At 42.4% G+C, this 15,871-nt stretch overlaps 1 protein-coding gene across 7 annotated transcripts in view; it reads right to left on the bottom strand.

Moving 5' to 3' along the window:
• rapgef4 (Rap guanine nucleotide exchange factor (GEF) 4) overlaps positions 1 to 15,871 on the bottom strand; it is a 133,343-nt gene that overhangs the window by 8,114 nt on the left and 109,358 nt on the right. For 6 of the 7 annotated variants that reach the window (XR_004764421.1, XM_035409627.1, XM_035409625.1 and 3 more), the window contains 2 exons: positions 3,562 to 3,650; positions 2,359 to 2,389 (listed from right to left, as the gene is read on the bottom strand). Coding sequence is in view for 6 of the 7 variants with exons in the window: in XM_035409627.1 (XP_035265518.1) it covers positions 2,359 to 2,389; positions 3,562 to 3,650 (120 nt within the window). In the remaining variant the exon portion in view is untranslated. The remainder of the gene's footprint in view (positions 1 to 2,358; positions 2,390 to 3,561; positions 3,651 to 15,871) is intronic. The other variant, XM_035409630.1, reaches the window with a different exon arrangement.

Below are 15,871 nucleotides of genomic sequence, written 5' to 3'. Positions count from 1 at the left end.
ACCATTCCAAATGGTCCTGGTAATTTCTACCATGTTCTAGAGCATTCTGATCAACTATAAATTGAGAACAGCTGATGCAGTTGTTATCTAGTCAGTTTCTAGTCAATTGCAAGACATGGCTAAAACCAAAGAGCTTAGTGAAGACCTCCGGTTGCGCATTGTGGCTGCTCACAAGAAGGGGAAAGGCTACAAAGCCATATCCAAGTGTTTTCAAGTGCCAGTGGCCACAGTGCAAAGCATCATCAAGAAGTACAAGGATTTCCACACTGTAAAAAAATCTCAAAGGGCGTGGTTGGAAGCCAAAAGTGACCCATGCGCTGGCAAGAATGGTAGTGCGAGAGGCCAGGAAGAATCCAAGGATCACCACCAAGGCCATCCTGAATAATCTGAGCAATTCTGGTACCAACATCTCAAGGCAGACACTCCAGCGGACACTGCACAAGGCTGACCTCCATGGACGCCGACCAAGGAGGATTCCACTTCTCCAAGACAGGCACACAAAAGCTCGCATAGCCTTCGCAAAAGCTCACCTTGACAAAGAAGAAAGCTTTTGGTCATCAATTCTGTGGTCGGACGAGACGAAAATGAAGTTGTTTGGACACACGGATGCGGCTTTCGTTTGGCGAAAGAAGGGAGAAGCATTCAACCCCAAGAACACCATCCCCACGGTCAAGCATAGTGGTGGGAATGTAATGCTTTGGGGGTGTTTTTCAGCCAATGGGCCAGGCAACCTTGTCAAAGTAAACGGCATCATGAGAACAGAGGACTACGTTAAGATTCTGGAGGAAAACATCAGGCAGTTTGCAGAAAAACTTGGCCTTGGGCAGCACTGGACCTTCCAACAAGACAATGATCCGAAACATACAGCCAGAGTGGTCAAGAAATGGTTAACAGAAAACAATATCAACGTTTTTGAGTGGCCCAGCCAGAGTCCAGACCTGTGTCTCATCGAGAATCTGTGGAGGGAACTAAAGACCAGAGTGATGGCAAGGAAGCCTTCCAACCTCAAGGACCTGGAGATCTTCGCCAAAGAGGAGTGGTACAAAATCCCAGTGGAGACGTGCAAAAAGCTTCTTGGCAATTATAAGAACTGTTTGACTGCTGTGATGGCAAATAAAGGCTTTGCCATTGATTACTGAGAAAGGGTATGAATAATTTTGGACATGGAATGTTTTGTCAAAATGTAAAAAAAAAATAAAAAAAAAACATAAAAATAGGTCATATTTTTCATTAATATCTCTAACACAATGTCTTACCGTCTTTTGTCACCTTCTTATATCATTTCCAGCCAGAAGAAACCTATTCGTCAAATAAAAATTCACTATAACTCAAAATTTGGCATGGGTATGAATAATTTTGGGCTTAACTGTATACAAAATTGCTGAAATGGGAGACCAGTGCAATACAAATAAAAGTGAATTAACTAAACTGAGGTTAAAAGCATAAAGTAAAGTAAGGTGTAATATCTCATAAATATCACATCTAGAATCACATAGTAACTGAAAGGTAAAGTTGCACCACATGGAATAAAGGCAGCTTTAATCATACTAAAAGCTTGTGACAAGGCCTGAACTACATAGGTTGTAGGCCCAGAGGTTGATGGACAGCTTGTGACTGGCTCAATAAAAAATACAGTAAGCAAGGTTTACTGTAAACTATCCACTCTCCCATAATCTGTTCTCTCTGGACTGATCTGCTTTCTGCTATGTGTCCACTGACTCCCTCCCCACTTTAAAAACCAACATCTTCACTAATAGCCTTGTTAGCCATATACAATACACATCACAATGGGATTCATGGAAAAAGATTATTTTGATATTATTTTGATATATGCATACATAAGAAAAGAAAGAAAATTCTTCCCATCAAAGAAAAAATAAAATTTCTCTACTCTTGAGTACACAATGAAAGAGAGAGAGAGAAAAAAGCATGCTGTTCAACAATGGCATGCCATTACCCTTAAAATATAGTGCCTGGCAATTTTTTTAATTATTCACAATGTTTAGCACAAAGCACCTGTAGGATTATTAATTTAGATTAAATATTAAATATTTACATAATTTAATATTAACAAATATTTTACACATATAGTAGATGGAAAGATTTGCATTGACTTCTCCTCACTCCAGTATTGCTTGATGGTAATTTCTAAAGGTGTTATGTCATACATTATAACAGACCAATGCTGTTATCCATAGTATGGTAATCACAATAATACAGCTATATCTCCATCAGATAGATATCCTATCCTTCTACAGCGAGAACTGAAAACATTTTCTGCATTTGTTTTTTTGTAAATATGTATTTTATATTAAGAACACACAAATACACAAAATGTAAACCTGAATTTAATCTTACCTTTTTTTGTGAGGATTTTGCATCATCAGAGCTAGAAATGAACAGAAATATAGGATTTACTGTACCATACCAGTGTTTGGAAATAGAACAATGATACAAATCCATGAAGGATATAAAGACTTATCTTTAAACCATGTACAGCATTGCAAAAGATTTATTGCACCTTCAGATTCAATGAGGCATATGAGTAGAAAGAGATACATCAGCACTGAAATATCCATCATTTTGCACATGACTAATTCATAGCATCTTTGTGGAACTTTCCTTTACAGTTTTGAAATCATGTTCTCGTTAAAAATTCTGCAATAAAAAAAGATACTTTTTCATTGTTAATAATGTACAACTGTTCAGAATGCAAGCTTTACACTACACTGAACTGTAATTAATAAACATATTATTCAGTTTCTGATAAATATTCTATGACCCTGAAGAACAAATGAGGACAGAGGATATTTGACTGTGTGAAATGTATGCTGGCTTTATGTTCTTCCCAATTTTAAAACAGGAATGGGTTGTGAAGTGTTGGTGAATGCCTTTTTCCATAATCAAGCACTGTTAGTATCAAAAATTAGAATGCTATTGACAGCTCAACAGCTAAGTGCTTGACGTTGTAATGAGCTGGTTACTATTTCTTCCGCAATCAACTCAAACAAAGTAATTAGAACACTGACAAACCAAATTTAAGCACATTGGAATGAGTGGTAGTGATTCAGCAGCTGCTGCTGATGTGGAACAACAGTGAGTCCATTGTTTGTGATTCTATGATACCAGTAAAGGAGACAATCAAGTGAGACCTCATTGAGCCTTTGACCTTAGAGATAGACACACACATTGAAGTGTTTACCCCTGTGTAACACTGGGGCAAGTGGTGAGGTGATGTTCTTTTAAACCTATACTGCAGGCACAGAAGAAAAGTCTTCCACTGATCTCTCATACTCCGTTATTTCATGCTGTCAGCGACAGCGATTGGTTAAGTTGTCTGTCTCTTGATGTGAATCTTTCACATTTTTACCATTTTGATACTTTTTATAATGTATTTGGCAGTGTTGGTACCTAAAAATCGTGTGGCTTGGTTCTTGGTGGAGAATTGAGTCACAAAAAGCAGATGGAAGCAGATGGATTTACTGATGGAAATCTCACTCTTTCACCAACTATATTTGCTAACATTTTCCCCCAGTACGGCAACCATTTTTGAAAGCATACTTCTGTTTGACGATCTTCTCCAGTTCCGGCAGCATCTCTTTCAGGGCCGGGATCACCCTGGAGTCATCACACACAGACACATAGAACTCCTGTAACACAGAACACTCAGTCATCACTCACAGACAAGCAGAACTCTCGGTAACACACTATGGATGAATACTGGATCTGTGTGCTTTGGACCTGTATATTGGTGAAGAGGAGTACCAGGGGAGCTATAATATCATGAAGTGATGATTACTTATTTTACATGTACACTCATATTCTGATGTTAACATGAATAATCAAACAGTTCAACTACAGTGTGATTCATGAAAACATCACATTCTGATCACCATAACTCAAAACAAGCTAATATTCCATTATGAATAACTCCAGGGTACCAACCCCGTTGTTTGATGAGTTACTAGTGAGCTTTAAGGAGCATATCTGAATTGGATTTACACAGGATTTACACAATTCCATCCTGCTGGGCAATGAGGGCAAAGATGCACATTTGCGACTGAATCTGCATACAGTGGCTACTTAAGCAACACCCCAGCCCATAATCTTTGAGACAAATTTTCAGCAAAGGAAAGACAGGGTCTGCAGAGCTTAAAGCTAGCTAATAACTCATAGAACAACAGATACTTGTACCCAGTAGTTCTCTTTCCTTATTAGCTTTGCTTTAACGAGTATATGGGAACCCAATCCCCCACACCCTGTTGTAAAGTAAAAAGGGGGATGGTACAAACTGAAGAGCCACAGGCAAGTGCTTCTGTAGGGTGGGCCTCTCCTCATCCAGTCATTTAAACCTCGCAATCGCTTCAGTTACAGCTGGACAGAAGATGAACAGCACTTCCCTGGAAGTGGAAGTGAGGCAACCAGGCGACTCATCTCTTTGTGCTGTCAGGCAGATTTCTCTATGGAATTTCGTACTGTCGCTGCTGAGAGTGGGTGGAACAAGGAAGCACTCGTGGCATTGTTTCAGTGGGGTCAATCCGAAACGCTAATGAATGAGCTGGCATCAACGGACCTGCCCACCAGTCTAGACCCGCTCATTGACCTTGTCATTTGAATAGATGGCTATCTTTGTGAGTGAGGGAATGACAGATCAGGATTGCCACCTCCGACTGAGAGACATTGCCTCCTGTCTTGCTCATCTAATGCAGCACAAGCTTTGCCTGGTTCTTCACTCATCTGCCCAGCACCAACTGGATTCTGGCTAAATCTCACTGGATCACGGACCCCTCTGCTGGAGGAACCCATGCACTGAGGCAGAACAAGAGGAGAGAGACTAGCGTGTTATCGGCCTGGTTATTTCTGTGCCTCCTGCCCACTTTATTGCCCACGAGTCTCCACTCTTATTGACTTGAGTGCCTTGGGCAATTCTTTAGACCACTCACTGGCCATTCAGTAGAAACCGCCGCTTATTAACCTACCTCAACTCCTGTTCGTGGTAGCCCTCAATAGCCAGTCCCTGAGCTCAGGCCAGTTCAAACAACTCATCTCTACCCTCCTGCTTATGGTTTTCAGTTCCCATTTAAAAACTATTCAGTTTTACCTGGTGGAGGTCCCATTGGTGCTCAGACATCCATGGCTTACCCTGCACAACCCTCACTTCGACTGGTGTAAGGACCGGGCGCCATTTTGGTGCAATGATGTCATGACACAGGATCACACTGATCACATGAACTGGGTACTTCCTGTAGAATGTGCATTCCTGTCTCTCTTTCGTCCCTTCTATTCTTTGCTCCCAAGTGAAAAAATAGTATACTTAAGTGTATTAGAAATATAATTTATGTATACAAAAGCTATTACAAGTATACTTTAACTTTTTGTGCTTAATTTAAAGTATATTTAACATACTTTTAAAAAGTGTACTTCAAAATAGATGTCATTAAGTTCAACTTCAATGTACTAAAAATAAATATACTAATTCTGCAATACTTGAAGTGGTATTTCATACGTATAAAAAGTGTACTTTATTGTAAGTGTATTGTAAATTGTACGTAAGTGTACTTTTAAAAAATATACTAAATTGTGACCACTTATAGTGGTAATTTAGTGTTTATACACTCACCTACTGAATAAATTAATTTTCAATCAAGCCAGACTGTACTAAAAAGGGCGACAACGCCGTAAACAAGGCGTGTGGTATAACATAGTTTGAACATGAGGCCAGGGGTGTTCTCCCTCCTACGAATCACCCGCCGTTGTTTCAGCCATTGTTGTCGCCCACTCATCCTTCTGTGTGCTGTGACTGGCTACGTTTGTTTGGTGAAACGGAGTCATTTGGGGCTGTGACAGAGCCAAAGCAAAGACCAGTCAGCCTCTTTGGCTGAAGTCTCTCTGAGAGAATGAAACAAACAGAACGTGCATTGAATAAAAAATGGGTAAAAAATAAAAGTAACGAGCGGAATGAAGTAAAAGTAACATTTTTTCTTCGCAAATATACTCGAGTAAAAGTGAAAAGTATGTTGCATTAAAACTACTCTTACAAGTACAATTTATTCAAAAAGTTACTTAAGTAAATGTAACGGAGTAAATATAACGCGTTACTACCCACCTCTGAACTTTACACTTGCTATCGTTCTGCAACATAGCAACAAGTCAAATGCATGTAATCCATGTACTTTCCTGTGACGGCAAGCAAAGTAACTTCCAGCTTTAGGAAGAAAGGGAACCAAGACAAAGACTGGCTTTTCTACTGACAGTGCAAGGAAAGATTCACAGCAGGTGCCTAAGTCAAGAGTTCCCTTGGACAAGCCAGCACCACACAAAACCATGCGCAGTAAGACTAACAAACATACAGGCATCAACTAACTTATGTTTGTCCTTTGTTTTCAAGGAATTGTGTACTGATTGTATGTAATGTTGTGTTTAGATTATATCACGTCTCTTGTTAATTAGATACAGTCGCCTAGCCCGCATAGCTAATGTATATACTCTATTACGAACATTAGCTTACAGTCCACCTTCCTTTTAACCAAGATCTGTGCATGTGATCTCTCATGTACCAACCTATCTTTGGATATATATATATATATATATATATATATATATATATATATATATATATATATATATATATATATATATATATATATATATATATATATATATATATATATATATATATATAGGGGCGACACAGCTCAGGAGGTAAGAGCGGTTGTCTGGCAGTCGGAGGGTTGCCGGTTCGAACCCCGCCCTGGGTGTGTCGAAGTGTCCTTGAGCAAGACACCTAACCCTTAACTGCTCTGGCAAATGAGAGGCATCAATTGTAAAGCGCTTTGGATAAAAGCGCTATATAAATGCAGTCCATTTACCATATATGGTTTTGTATATTTAGAATGCAAAGGTACATTGAAATCAGCTGGACGTAGTTAACTCCAGTATCCTTTTATTCACGCCATTCCCCTGATTTCCAGGCAAGGTTTAGCAACACATGATAAAAACGTGTTCATAAATTCATACGATCGCCCTAACAGAGGAACCTTTGTATTCCTGCACCACATGTTGAACACACGACTAGACACACAGTCTTGTCATCCCTTGCATATCCTCCTTTATTTAGCCTTTAATGATTTTAGTTTAGATGTTTATTTAATAAATTATATTTTATAAAACCTTGTCGGTCTGATCATTATTTGGATAAACTCTTGAGCCTACCACCTCAAAGAACTTGCACATCATGTTACATCATTTGTTATTGTTTTAATATTTAATGTTAAAATTCATAATCATGATTGAATTAATTTTATGCGACTGCTTGTGAGACTGATTATACTTTTTCACCATTTGATCATCACAAGCTAATATATTTATATCTTGTGCATTTCGTGGTGCCTACTTGTGAGAATTATTAAAACGGACACATTTTAATTATTTATCCTTTCTACAATTCGTAGAGGTGTTTTTCCCAACACTGGCCTGTAAGTACAGTGATAACATCGGGGGACTACTGTGCAACTCACTGTCTAACTATGTCTGCTAGTTTCCCTAGCTCTCCTATGCCTGTGTCTCCTGAGTCCCAGCCTGCACCTTCAGATGGTGAGGAACCGGACCCCTCACCGGTGCCACCCCAGTTCTGGGACCTCTGCTCAGTATTCAGTAAGAAGCTGTCCAAGGAGTTACCACCTCATCAACCTTACGACTGCGCTATTGAGCTCCTGCCAGGCAAGACCCCTCCTCATGGAAGGGTTTTTCTCTGTCTGCTCCTCAGATTGCTGCCATGGAGAACTACATAAAAGAGGTGCTCCTTGCAGGACACATCTGATCCTCCAGATCACCCTCTGGGGCCGAGTGAAAAAATATGGCAGCCTTCAGCCCTGTATTGATTACCGGGGACTCAAAATCACACTAAAAACCCTTATCCCTTAAATGAGGGGTGGGACTTACATGAAGAAGAGGTCCTGGTGGCCCTTGATGAAGTCTGACATCCATTCCTTTGTTGCTGATGGTTCCACCTGCGCACAGAGTAAGACCTTTCGCCAGCCTGTGGCAGGTCTGCTACATCCCCTGCCCATACCCACCCGTCCCTGTCCTTGGACTTTAGAACTGATCTTCCTCCTTTGGAGGGGTTCACCACCTTCCTGGTTATTGTGGATCATTTCTTGAAGGCTGCTCACTTTGTTCCTATGCCTAAGCACCCATCTGCCTCGGACACTGCTCAGGTGGTCATTCATCATGTGCTTAGGGTCAATGGTATCCCCTTGGAAATTGTGTCTGATTGTGGCCCCTAGTTTTCCTCCAGGTTCTGGAGGGCCTTCTGCTTTCTTATAGATGCCTCCGCTATCCTATCCTCTGGGTTTCATCCTCAGTCCAAAAAGCAGACAGAGTGCATCAACCAGGACCTGGCCTAAGTTGTCACGTCATTGCCAACTCATCATCATGGAGCTACTCCCCTGGGCTGAATACATCCATAATACCAGTGCTCATCCACAGGACTGTCTCCATTTGATCTTGGAAGTTGGCCCCCAAGTTCGTCTGTCCCTTCAGGATCCTGCAGGGTATCAATTCAGTCACTTACAAGCTCCTCCTGTCATGGTCCATGCAGGTCCACACCATCTTCCACATTTCATGCCTTAAGCCAGTGGTTTCCAATCCCTTGGCCTTGCTTTCTCAGCAGCCACTTCCTCCACAGATCGTTGAGGGATGGCCCGCTTACGTAGTCCACCCATGTAGGCAGTGGTGATTAGTACAGCAGTTCATTCCACAAGCATCTCATAGACTGCCTTACAATTAAAAAATAACTCTTCATTTTACCTGTGTTTATTATTATTTTCAGAAACACAAACACAAATAGGTTTTGGGACAGGCTGCTAGGCTGGTTTCAATGTCTGCAAGGTAGGAGAAAGGGAACAAAATTACCCAGCTTTTATTTTATTCTAATCGGTTGATTGGATAACATCTGTATTTGTACAAGGTGTGTTGAGTGTCCCCATACTAGGGTGACTCTTTCTGCTGGTGTATGATCTGGTCTTGTTAGACACTTCATCCATCCTCGTATCCCTGGGCACAGAGACAACCGATCATGAGGTAGGATTTTCTTGCCTCGCTGACCTAAACTTCAAAGAGGAGAGGTCCCAGGCATGTACAGATATCAAAAGGTCCTGTCCATTTTTGGCTTAAGTCTTCCTTGTACTGTTGTCTCTCATGTACACCAGATCCCCAACACTGTAGGACTTTTCATTAGCCCACGTCGTATTTTTTGCTGCAAGGACATGTCGGGTACCTTCATGTGTCTGTTTTAGCCCCTACTGAAAGTCAGTATAAATGTTGCTACATCCTTGTCTGCACTTTGCAACTCTGCTGTATGCAGCGAGATGTCTTGAGGTTGGAATATGTTTTCCCAGCATCATTTTTCTGGGTGTGACCCCAGTGGTAGAATGTGGTACATTCCAGTTGGCAGCCATGGGGGCAATTGCTGGTCCCAATTCCTTTGATTATGCTCAACATAACAGCATACGTCCTGTAGTGAGTTGCGTTTATTTCGCTCTACTTGATCATTAGAAGATAGATGCTAGGGTGTTGTTCTAGTTTTAGTCACCTACAGGAGGTGGCAGACTTCTTGGAACTTTCACAATTCACAATTCCTCTCCTAGTCAGTGTATAAAGGCGAGTGCCAGAGTGAGAAATTCCAGGATGAGTACCTTATCTGTGTTCTCTGCCCCTTAGTCTGGCAGTGGGAAGGCCTCCATCCAGCGAGTGAACTGATCAATGATTACTACGATGTACAGTATTTATTGCCATCCTGGGATATCTGGAGTGGACCCAGAATGTCCAGATGTGAGTGTTCCATAATTGAACCAGCTAGATAGTTCTGTAGTTTTGTAGAGCAGATGGTTGTATTTAAAGCTTTGCATGTCTGCAGCTCTGGACAAAAAGATGAATTTCCCACCCATGCCGTATTAGTGGTAGTAGGCTAGGCTAACAGCCTATTTCCACTGATGCAGAATGGACAAGTCTGGGTCCAACTTTTGTTCTCTGGCTAGCTGTACCAGATCCATGGGCTGCATCTAGTTTGCAAGAGTAATCTCTGAGGTTTGTCCTAAGGGCTGACTGGTCCCGATCCTCTCAAACAAATCTGTGCTCACCCCTCGTTGTGAGTCTTATTGCCTGGAGGATTACATCATCCACATCCTCTTCAAATTACACCCAGATGTGATGGACTTTCTGACAATGAGTGCAGCCTTAACCTGGTAGATTAGTTACATCTTTCCCTGCTTCTTAGCACTCGCATTTTACAATGTTGTCAGGGGCACTGAGAGACACTGCATAGGCAGACTTGCTCTGTGTTCAAGTCATATTAGCTTTACTCCTCCAGCCACAGAGCCCCCTTGGGTGCTTAAACCTGAACAGCCAGGGAAGGCTACTGTGGTCAGTTCAAATGAACCAACAGATAATGGTGAAACAGACAAGTAAAGCGAACAATATCTTGGAGCTCCAATTTAGTTATGCAGTTGCATTGCTGTGCTGGGGTCAGATGGGCACATTTCTTCTCTTTTCTTTTTTCTATTTTGAGGGTTTCAACTTAAGCCCATAGCTATACTACCACTCAAAACTTCAGCCAGTCTGTCAAAGTACTGGTCAACATCATGGCCCAGTATTATAATGTCGTCAAGGTAAATCAAAAGTGTCTCCCACTGGAGTACAGGGAGGATCAGCTCCATTGGCCTCAGCAATGTGCTGGGGTTATTGCACTGTCCAAAGGGCATCCTTGTATACTCTAAGAAACTATACTTTGTTTCAAATTGTTTCAAAGCCTTCTCCTTTATGAACTTTAATCTGCCAATACCTACATTGTAAATCTAAACCATGGTGCCACAGAGAAAAACCAAGCACTCCTCAATTTTTGGTAGAGGGGAGGCGTCCTTGATTGTCTAGCAGTTTCTTGCAATCACTGCACCACAGTACACCCCCATTTTGTTGCAGAATAGCACCACTGGTGATGCCTATTCTGGGGACAAGGAAGTAACAACACCAGACTAGTTTGCAGGAGGGTTGCAGGTGCTTGTCCTCCTCACCTTGAAAACAGTGGTGTTCTGTGAGCAAGCTATCACACAGGCTTGCTTGCAATGAGTGATGGCAGAAAAAATGTCCAGGTCTTCGGAAGCAAAGAATGAGCTGAATTGCAGTAGAAGAGGAATGAGCAGTGCTGCTCTGCACAGAGGTCTTCACTGGAGCCAGTGCATAAGGACTGGAGGTGCTCTGGCAGGACCAGTGCACTTTGGTCTGCACCCTACTGATACAGACCTGTTGGCTAAGACTGGGGGTTGTCTGTGCACAGGTTTCCGGAACTTCATAGCCTTCCTTGAGCCTGTGTGGTGTTATGCCCGAGCTGGCTTCAGGATGGGGTGGTGTAAGCTCTGCATAAGCCTCAATTCAAATCCTGAGACAAGTACCTTTGGAGAGTGTAGTTTTGACAGGGGAAAACTGCACACTTGCACTGGGACTCATGGCTTCAATGTAATTGCAATGCTGCCAGAGGAAACTTCACTGGCAATGTGTATTGGTCCCAGTACAGCAGGGGTACCAGGTAAAGGGTGGTTGACTTCCCTCCAGGTTAGGCACTCACACTCAGGAGGGATGATGATGTCTTTCTCAAGTGCCACTTGAGTCAAGGAGTAGTCTGGTCCAGTCCCCACCAGTATCTGGGCAGGAACTGCTTCTCCATCAATGGAGATGCTGCCACTGGTTTGAATGGTTACATTACCGCCTCTCAGAAAGTTGAGTCCTAGAAGAAGGGAGTCATGACTTGGTGTCACATAAACATCCCAATCAATTTTCTGACTTTCCAATGTCTAAAGTCACCCACAGCCCACTGAAAGCTGGCATCTCCTTCCCAGACACTGCATTCTGCATGCTAGCCTTTGACAGGTTTCCACTGTTCTGCAAAGGCAACAGCTTGTATGTGCTCTCAGAGTTCAGCGCCAGTGTCCACAACTGTTTTGACTACCTCCCCACTGACTTGAATTGGGATCTGCAAACATGGTCTCCTGCTGGAATCTCAACCTAAGAGTACGCTGGGACACTTATCTTTCTCGTGTACACCATTGCAAGCACTTTTGAGGGAAGCAGAGTTGCTTAGCACATTTGAAGGCTTAAGTGGGACAGGGCTCAGAGACCTTGAGCACTGATGTTGGAAGTAGTCTTCCTCCCCACACTGAAAACATGCTGCTTTGTACAGGCGGAAATTTGTGCAATCCTCTCACAGCTCACTCACTCGGTTATAGTTCTCTCGGATGTCCTCAGAGTGAGTTGTCTTTCCAATTGATCCCTAAGGTGTTGGATGGGGTTGAGGTCAGGGCTCTGTGCAGGCCAGTCAAGTTCTTCCACACCATTCTTCACAAAACCATTTCTATATGGACGTTGCTGTGTGCCTGGGGGCATTGTCATGCTGAAACAGGAAAGGGACTTCCCCAAACTGTTTGGGAAGAACAGAATTATCTATATTGTATGCTGTAGCATTAAGATTTCCCTTCACCGGAACTAGCTCAAACCATAAAAAAGGGGTGTCCAAATACTTTTGGACATACAGTGAGCACCATAATTCATTGGACAGTGAGACATTTTTTGTTATTTTGGTTCTGTACCAGTGGCGTCGCTAGGGGTGGGCTTCTGGGGTGGGCGTCCAGCCCCAGACCTTTTGACACCAAAAAAAAGAAGCTTTTTTTTTTTGATACCCAAAAAAAAGAGATACAGCACCAAATATCATTCCGTTTAATGGAGCCCTAACGTAAACAAATCACCCCTATGGCAAGCCGTTTTAGCAGGCGCAGTAGGTTGCAATCAGACGATTCAATGGCTACAGTCACAGAGTTCTGAGTGACAGACTGAGACTTTTTAAAGAAAATATCAGGGCAGGTTGTTGAGGGGGAGATTCAGAAGAATAAAGATGAGATTGACAGCGTTACAGCGGATGTTGAGAGCCAGTCAGCAGCCGGAGAGTGCAGAAAAGCTAGCTTCAGGTTTGTAATGGGCAGCACAGGGTTGATGATACTGGCTATACATGCAGCTAATTGTGATTAACTAAAATTAGGCTATTAGTGAGCTAAAATCAGATTTAGAAGTGTAACGTCAGCAAAATTATTATTCATGATGCCAGCTCAGTAACGTTAGTACAGCTAACGTTAGCTAACAACGTTAGCTAAGCTAGCTAACGTAACTGGCTAGCTTAGCCAGCTAACGTTGTTAGCTATGTATTCTTTTTAGCTTGCCTGCCCAGTGCCTTGTCAGTTTACATGCTAATATGAAAGATTTTTTTTTTTTTAAAAGCCATTACATATCATCACTCACAGCTGCATAGGATAAGCAGCTAGGTAGTTAGCTAGCTATTTATGGGTAGTATTTTGTTTATTAATTTAGTTACAGTATATCTTATACATATTCTGGTAACTAAGTGTGTTTGAATAGCCAGTTATATTGAATCACGTAGCTATTTACTCTGTTAGTCAGTTTCTCTACTGTAACATAACCAGTTACATTAATTATGTCACTACATCTATCTGTCTTCATTCTGATTTGCAATATAACCACATACATACATATTACATTCATTCAACATTATATCCCTATATTAGCCAGATAAGTATAGCACTGTCACTATTATTTTTTGTAATCTACAGTAATGTTTGCATGTGTAATAATATAATAATTTGGCCCCAACAAAATTTGCGCACAAGTCAAAATAAAACTCCCCTTGGGGCTAAGCCCCTGATGTCTTTGAATCCTAATAACGCCCATGTTCTGTACTCTAGCACTTTGAGTTTGAAAGGACACAATGACAATGAGGTTGAAGTGCGGACTGTCAGCTTTAATTTGAGGGTATTTCCATACATATTGGATGTTTAGAAATTATAGAACCTTTTGTACATAGTCCCCCCATTTTCGGGCATCAAAAAATATTGGACAGTTTAACATAATGTAGGATAAAGTAATCATTTTTAATATTTGGTCGCATATCCTTTGCATGCAATGACTGCATGAAGTCTGCGACGCATAGACATCACCAGACACTGGGTATGTTCCCTGGTGAAGGCCTGTACTGCAGCCACCTTCAGTTCCTGCTTGTTTCGGGGACTTTTTGCCTTCACTCTCCTCTTCAGCATGTAAAATGCATGTTCAATTGGATTCAGATCCAGTGATTGACTCGGCCAGTCAAGGATTTTCCACTTTTTGGCCGTTAAAAACCCCTTCGTTGCTCTAGCATGGTGGTGCTCACTGTATAGTGTAGCTAGCTAGCCGTTTTGTGAAAGAATATCAGTCCGTGAAAACTTTTTTACTAATGTCGCAAAAATGTTCAGATTTCTACAGTTGACCGTTGGCAGGGGTATGTGAATTTTAAAGTACTTCTGACACTTCTGACACTGTCGTGTTGGTGATATGTGTTTGGCTACTCTATTTCCTAGCCAGCAACAGCTAAGTGTCATATCCCTCATGTTTCTCATGTTTTCTGTTAGCCTCACGTATCTTGTCTTTTTCGTACGATCTTTGTTCTTTGTTGCAGCGTAGGCGGACTCTCGCCCCAGCTCTGGCATCAAGGCTGATCTGACTCACCTGTGCTCTTTGCATTCTGCATGCTGTCTCTCCAGCATTTATTCTCGGCTCATCCACATATCTTCACCCGATCGCTGTTTCAGCTCGTCTGATACGCTACGTCGGTTTTCCCTATTTTGCTGTCTAAACTCGCGTTTTTCTCGTTTCTACAGATCCGCGCGTTCGCCTGCTTCCCCTACTCTGCTAGTCGGTCCTGTCCCTGTCGTGTTGCATGTCTGTCACCTGTCCTGTTCATAGTCTAGTCTTCGTGGTTGTTCCGGGTCCCGTCTTTGTCCTGTCTATCCCTTCTCCTGTTTTAGCTGCCGGATCCAGCTCGCCCTTCGCCGGCCCCCCAGTCCAGCCCTGTCCAGTCCTGTCCAGCCCAGTCCAGTCCGGTCCAGTCCAGTCCAGTCCAGTATCGTCCAGTCCAGCCAAGTCCCGTCCTCGTCCTGCCAGTCCGGTGACAGCTCCCCGCCCGGCTCGTCTCTTCGCCAATTCCCTGCCGCGATTCATCTTCCCCCGTCCTGTCCGGACCAGTTACGGACCCAGTTACTTCCCTGCACCTCGGCTCCGCTTCCCCAGTTCCTGCTTCGCCCTCGCCAAGCCCTTGTCATCCCTGTACAATCCTCTAATAAATCCCTGATCTCTCTGTGTTCGAGTTTTGCACTTGGGTCCTTCAGAGTCGCGTTCGTAACACTAAGCCCACTAGCCTGCTTTTACTCATTATTCCGGAGCTGAGAGTATGGGTCCACAACACAATCCACCAGTTCAGGTGTTTTATTTAGTAACAAATAATAACTTGTTTATGTATAAAAGCAATATAAAAGAGATGCTTAGCTCTAGTACGGAGAACATTCGCGTTCCATGCCAGGGCTATAGAGAAATCTCAGTCAAACTAAAACTACATAGCCTGAGGACACACTGATGAATGCTACAGAAACTCTGCAATTGGCTAATTTAAACCGCACTAACTAAAGAACAGGCATTGACCCTCCCCACCAGAGTATTAGCATCCTACAGTTACGAATACCATTTTAAAAGTTAGCAAATTTTTTGCTGAAGGTTCACTACAAAATTTAGTGCAAAAGTCAAGAGCACTGAATCCACAGCTTTGCGAGGTTGTAATTACCAAGGTGTCTTTGCTGTAGTTGTAACTGCTCTTGTGTGTATTCTCACATTAACTGACAGATTTATGACTCTATGCTACAGATCTGTAAATCCATTCTACAGATTTGTGAAACCATTGACAGATTTGTGAAACCATTGACAGATTTGTGACCTTTTCCACAAA

This window comes from Anguilla anguilla, chromosome 3 (assembly GCF_013347855.1).
Source record: "Anguilla anguilla isolate fAngAng1 chromosome 3, fAngAng1.pri, whole genome shotgun sequence".
Lineage (NCBI taxonomy): Eukaryota > Metazoa > Chordata > Actinopteri > Anguilliformes > Anguillidae > Anguilla > Anguilla anguilla.
This window is presented reverse-complemented; position numbering and strand designations above follow the sequence as displayed.